The 6,880-nt window shown below is 30.3% G+C and overlaps 1 protein-coding gene across 2 annotated transcripts; it reads right to left on the bottom strand.

The window, feature by feature from the left end:
• Nucleotides 1-403: 403 nt before the first annotated feature.
• On the bottom strand, nucleotides 404-6,877 carry LOC148613032 (cilia- and flagella-associated protein 410-like). Of its 2 annotated transcripts, none has more exons than XM_088595015.1 (6): nucleotides 6,697-6,876; nucleotides 5,471-5,536; nucleotides 4,709-4,932; nucleotides 3,824-4,169; nucleotides 2,966-3,056; nucleotides 404-1,337 (listed from the first exon to the last, which is right to left on the bottom strand). In XM_088595015.1, exons 1-6 carry the CDS (start codon nucleotides 6,792-6,794, stop codon nucleotides 1,230-1,232), a joined length of 933 nt encoding a protein of 310 aa, XP_088451141.1. In that variant the 5' UTR covers nucleotides 6,795-6,876; the 3' UTR covers nucleotides 404-1,229. The 2 variants fall into 2 exon arrangements, with proteins under 2 accessions (XP_088451141.1, XP_088451142.1); XM_088595016.1 differs by lacking the exon at nucleotides 404-1,337 and adding an exon at nucleotides 1,369-2,667 and having other exon boundaries at nucleotides 6,697-6,877.
• Nucleotides 6,878-6,880: the final 3 nt, after the last annotated feature.

The raw sequence follows: 6,880 nt of genomic DNA, 5'->3' as shown, positions 1-6,880 counted from the left end.
TATGAATAAATAAATAATTAAAAATCTTTAAAAATTAAAATAAAGATAGATATTTTCCAAACGTTATAATATCTACCGTGGATTAATTATCCCAATAGATATTTTTTTGTGGGAAAAGAGAGACAACCCTGTTGTATTTCAAAATATTTCCTTGATTTTATATCATTAATAATACCAGTATATACAATGTAGTTATTATTACTGAATAAAGAAGTACTGTTCGTACAATTTCTTAGCAATTTCCTGCATTCATCCTTTAAGTTATCAGGAAATATTTTTGGTTTAATTATCAAAGTTCATTTTTGTCACACAATACTTTTAGAATGTAGTCAGCCTAACTGTATAGGCCCAAACTAATACCAACAACAAAAGAATTGTTGAAGCCACAATTTAAATACCACTAAATTATATACATATTTATTAAAATATAAATATGCAAAGTATATAACATTTGAAAAAAAAGCATGAGCAAATATAATATTTCTTTGTGTGAAGTTAAGTTGTGTGGTTAGAAACTGACTGAAACCCATATCAAAATCGTTTCTAAATAATGTACAAGTATGTACATATGTATAAACCAATGGCACAACATTAAAAAAAAATGAATATATAATACTAGAAACAAGCTTTCATAATGCATAAAAAATGTAGATAAATATTTTAAAAGAAGACACAACCCTAAACTAAAAGTACAGTTACCAGGGTCATAAAAGGTATCCTTTTCTTCTAATGTATAACAAGAGACTTCTATTTTGCAAGAATCTGGTAATATTTGTAATACTTCTTTGGCATGTACATGTCTAACTTTCAAATGAAGTTTCATGAAAACAAATTGAAGAGACAAATCAATATACATATTCCCCTAAAATTTGTTTGCAGAAAGTATACATATTAAATGTGTTTATTGTAATATTATGCTGTCATGGCAAGAAGGATAATTAATTCCCATTTATATATCTGTTTCTAATTCTCATTTTATCTCATCAAATATGCTCAATGAACGTTGAAATTGCAGAACTACCCTTTACATAATGCATAAAAGAAAAATAATTTACTGCAAACATTCCTCATTACAAATTTGCTGTTTAACATAATAATCCCTCCACACCCCCCCACACACAAGAAAAGCTCACTGTTATTCCATTGCTAATGTACTTAGACTTTGAAATCTGCAGTATGAACCCTATTGCATATTTATTCACTACCAGTTTTATGACAACAAATATGTACTAACTTCCTGAGTTCAATTTCTTTTGTATCGTGCTTTGTACAATTTCCAAACAGTCTTTGTCAAGTTCTCTTAACAGAATCAACACTGCTTGTAAAACATGGGCATTCTGAAATGAATTGAATATAAAATGGAAGACCAAAAGGTAATCTGGTTGTTTACTACATGCAATATACATGTATATATAACCTAACTAATATCTTTCACGCAGCATAAAATTTCTTTATAGAGGAAAGTACCGGTGAAAAAGTGTAAGTATAAGTAAAAACACATAAAATAAAATTCATGAAAAGCATTAATATCAAATTATTGTAATTCTCTTTTCAAATATGTTTTTCCATAGTTACATGACTACATAAAGCTATCAGTGTGTAAAGGTGAATATAACTGGATGTTCAAATATGAAAATTCTTGTTCAATTGAACTGAAGTTGTCTCCCTTATGACTAACAGTTCAAGTGTATTAACTCTTTGCCTATTATCATACATATATTTCTGTTGTTTCTATCTACATGTATATTATTTATCTAATAGAATATGAATCACTATTCTATTTAGAATTTTATTATTTTAACCATATTTCACTTTCTATTGCCTATGCCAGCTTGATTGGTCAATCAGGCCTTGTGAATATTTATAGTCAATCTGCATCTATACATTTGTTATTGTTAGTTACACATGTATATAGCTTTCTTTGAAAATACAATTTAATCACTTGCTTATCTATTCCTAAATTTTAAAAAGTGTATAAGAAAGAATATAGCAATAATTGTTGTTACACAAAATTAAAATTAAGCAAATGAACACTATATTTATAATTGTTCTTCATTCTACAATGTCACAATGAAAACACAGAGCAAACCTTATCAACTCACTGATATATAAATAGCATCCAAAAATGATGCGCTAATAATTCTTTAGTGTTGCACAAGGAAATAGACAAGCATATATGTCTTTCAGAATAGGGTCAGTATTGGGATCATACTCTGGTCTATTGCCTTGCTACACATCAAATAAGCATACAGTGTCCACTTTATGAGATTTTTTCCACCATTCTTTCATACTATGTGATACAGTACCTAAACCGACCCGTGCAACAAAAATTGCAATTGGTCATCAATCACTGATCAGTTATTGATCCATCAAACCGATTTATTAGACTGGTGAATGCATCATGTGACCACAGAGCGGTCGATATAATTTACAGATTCCGCAATTTCATTTGTCAATTTAACACATATTTACATAATGCAATAGATTTATACATCAATTAATACTTTTATTTTACATTTGTTTTATTCTTAACAGATCATCTGTCATTTAAGATAACAAAACTGCAATCAGGTCAGTCCCCAGTCATCAGTTATCGATCCGTCAGCGATCAATCAGTCAACAGTCAACAATCGTTGCGCGGATCGTGTCATGGACTGTCTTCACTATCTTTTCAATAAAATAAAAAAAAAATTAACAAAGTAGACATCTATTTCTGGCTGACTTAAAATCATATCTTCAACCTCACCTTAAAAATCAAAGGGTAGGAGGCAATTTAAACCTCCAACAGGGAAGGAAGCATTAATAGATAATCCATGGCATTTCTTCTTCAATATGAAATCTACTTGTAACAACTTTTTTTCTCTGAAACAAGGGGAAGACCAAGAAAGGGGTGCTGTTTCTGTATCATCATAAATTGTGCAATATTACTCTTCAATAGCGAATGACATTTAATTAAAATACATACTCGAGATTTTTCCTTGGAACTCGGAACAGGCTTTGGAGATGTTATCTTTTCTATTGGCAATGGTTTCAGCCCTAACTCTTCTCTTATTTTACTGTGAAATGATAAAAGAATAATAAATTCTCATACAAATCATGAAATTAAAAAAAGTGACTTAAAAGTACTCAACAAACATACCTGAAAGATTATAAATATTAATAGAATAAGTACTGGTATATATACTTTATGGATAACAATTCATTTCATATATAGTTTGTTTAAATGAATTAATTTGTTGTAATTAATCTAACAGTATATATTATATAATAATATGGGTCACAAAAGACTACATAGAAATTATATGGGTCACAAAAGACTACATAGAAATTATATGGGCCACAAAAGACTACATAGAAATTATATGGGCCACAAAAGACTACATAGAAATTATATGGGCCACAAAACACTACATAGAAATTATATGGGCCACAAAAGACTACATAGAAATTATATGGGCCACAAAACACTACATAGAAATTATATGGGCCACAAAAGACTACATAGACTGTTTACTGATCTAGTATAAGTACCAGTGGATCCAGGACTGGGCATAAATAGAATAAAAGGCCAAAGGAATGGAGGGAAGAGTTTTTGTGTGTGTGGGGGGAGGGGGGGGGGGTGTTTGAAGATTTCATGCAAATTTTTTTTTTAAAACAATGTTAAGGGGTTTGTGCCTGATCTACCCCTGATGAATCCCCACCTGAGTGTTTTCTACTATTGATTTTTTTATGAACTGTCATGAAATTTTGATAAATGAGTAAACCCCTTTTAAGTTAAAATGATGATCTGACAATAACCATGTCACTAAATATGTAAACATACTTGGTCTCTTCCCATGACATGGTGACTGGATCTAACATGGAATCCCCTAATGATTTCTCCTTTCCTTTTCCTTTTCCTTCTCCTTTCTCTTTCTTACTATTTATAGCACCACTAGGGTTTGCAGGTGTTTGTTTAGTAGTGTCATTTTCACTTTGCTTTGCACTTTCATTTTCTTTATCTGAATCATTCTTGCTTTCTAATGGTTTGTCATTTTCTTTGCTCTCTTCTTGTTTTGCGTCTTCACCACTTTCATTGTTTTCTTTCTCTTCTTGTTTACAATCATCTTCATCTAAAAACAGTTCTTCACCTAAATCTTCAGCTTGTTTCATTTCATCATCAGTCACAGCTATAAAAAAACAGAAAACATTAAATAGGCACATTAGTGGAAAAATAATAAAATTTTAATACACAAAAACAAAAGATAACAAAAGAGAATTTCCATGAGGTTTAAAATATCCATAATAAACTTAATCTGCTATTGTAGCGTAACGTACATTTTGTACACATTCAGAATCTATTTAGACAGTTTTTTTCTTCCTGTAAACAGTGAAATTTCAGGGGCATTTCTGCAGCAAAACTTAAACTGTTAAGACATTGTATTCCTAAAAAGTAAACATTATAATATGATTACAGAAGTGAACTTGAATTTAAAACTATGTGGAAATACATTGATCACAGAAACCATGAAAAGAAAAATGGCTAAAAAATTTCCAGGTTTATAGTGTAAAAACAACACAATATATTCCTTAAGTCCAAAGGTTAAAGAGGTATCCTAAAAAAAAAAAAACAACAACACTAACATGGTACACAAGATTTTGTTCAAGTTTGACTTAAATACATTTTTAAATTATCAGAACTTAAATAGTTCTCACATCTTTACCTTACCAACATTATCTAACTTTTGTAAGTTTGGAAGAGTTTTGAGCACTGTATATCTGTAATTTTCTGTCTGGTCACATGGGTTATCTGCCAGCCACAAGTTTCTCAAGTTTGGAAGCGTTTTCAAATGGCAGATTTCTGTCAAATCTTCAATTTTATTTTTTCTGATGAACAGTTCTTTCAAGTTTTCACATTCTCCAAAATCTTTCAGTGTTGAAATGCAATTCACACTGAAAATTGATAAGTAAGTTTAAAACATACATGTATGAACACAAAAATAAAAATGTACATCATATTATCTCCACATCAGGGTACTCATGAGAAAAAAGGTTGCTTAATATTATTAAATGTATATTTTACAGTGGATGTTCAAATCATGTTAGAGAGATCAACAATAGTGCCAACTCTCAAACAATCTGTGTGAGACTCATGCATTTGGAAGCTGATTTGGATACATTTTCCTATGATCTTTTGTTTTTTGGTTTTGATCTTTAAAACTTTTGCCAAATCTCATGCATTTGTGTCTTGAATGGTTGACAACTCTGTATTAACCAAATTTGTGATGCAAAATACATGTAGCAGTTTCACATAAATTATAGAATATAAATATATCTTGATCTCTTAAGAAAAAAATAATAAAATCTAACCAATTTTCAAGCTGGAGCATTAATTGGATAGAGATCAGAAAAAGTAGTCACATGACATTATGGAGGTCATCTAAGATAAAGCATGTCATATATTACTTGTTATGATTTGAGACTACATTACCTCAAACTGCAGACTTCCAGATTTGGTAGATCCTTTACAACACTGACATCTCGAATTCCACTCCCCCTGAAAATGATAAGTTATTTTGGAATACATATATCTGCAAAAATGACCAAAAATATGAAACATAAATTAATAGAAATAGTTTTAAAAACATTTAAATTACACTGTACTATATTTTTCTTTAAAGTACCTTAATGTTAACATTACTTTCCTCTAATGGTGATCTATCAGTTGTTTTAAGAATTATAATACATATTAGGCATAAAAAAAATTCTGTGTTTCTGGTAAGATCTTCAAAATTGGGGTCGGTAGGTAGGTTTTATTTATTTTAATTTTTTTTTTTATATATTTGCAGAACATCGAAATCTACCAGTTTTACTGCCTCTATCATGACACCGCTGAATACTGAACTTGTCCTAACCAAGGCCATGATGTTTGAATTTTTTAATGAATTTTGAACCTCCACATCAGAGAGCAAGGTGATTCTAATAAAAAATTGATGACAGAAATGCCAAAAATCCATTTTTTTGCAGGGCGAAAGTAGGGGTGATCAGGTTATTTCCTTATATTGTTTGTTATCCTGCATTATTTTTTTTATTTTGTAAATGTTCATTCAACTTGAATATTAATTATTGAAAATATTGCAGTGTATATAAAACTACCTTGTAAGATTTAAGGTGATAGAATGCCAAGCAGAACAAGATGTAAACTATTCCTAATATGATAACAGAAAAGTTCAGATGTACATAGTTACTGGCCATTTTCTGACCATTTCACACCAAGCAACTTCTACATCTGACTGGATATTTACATGTATTATTTTTCCTCAAAATATTTCTATTCACTGAGTTTTAGGCACTCACATACACTATGGGTTTTTTCGATGAATTCAAAGTTTTTCTGAGCTTCCAGTGGTGGGTAGAGATAATGGTCAAATGGTCAGAAATTGGTCAATAGAATTAAGAGAAAGGTACATGTACTACATTGCACAAGTATTTCCGAACATTTTCATGTGATGTGCGTTGTATATGAATTTAGAGAGCAAAATTACGAGTTTGAATTTCGGCGGTTGTTGTATGTTTATATATGGGTAAATCTTGCAATATATGGTTACAAAAAACATAATTTTCCTATTGCAATCTATGTTTCGTGCACACAATGTACAATTTGCAGCAAAACGAACAATGGCTAACATGATTTTAGTGAAAAAAAGGAACATTTACCAAAAGTTTAGCTTCTTCACACTGTCTAAATCCGAAGATCTGGTCCTCGCGAGAACAAGAGCCTCACTCAACTTATCCTTAGCGTATTCACATTCCATGATTCATCTAAATTAGAGGAACAAAGTAAAATTGTTTATCTTCACAACTGCAGGAAATCTTAATTCACGATTAATATCTGAATCAC

Source organism: Perna viridis, chromosome 7 (genome assembly GCF_037379345.1).
Source record: "Perna viridis isolate PV_CMFRI_1.1 ecotype Kerala chromosome 7, ASM3737934v1, whole genome shotgun sequence".
NCBI classification, from domain to species: domain Eukaryota; kingdom Metazoa; phylum Mollusca; class Bivalvia; order Mytilida; family Mytilidae; genus Perna; species Perna viridis.
The sequence above is the reverse complement of the archived record's forward strand: the minus strand, read 5'-3'. Positions and strand labels throughout refer to the sequence as shown.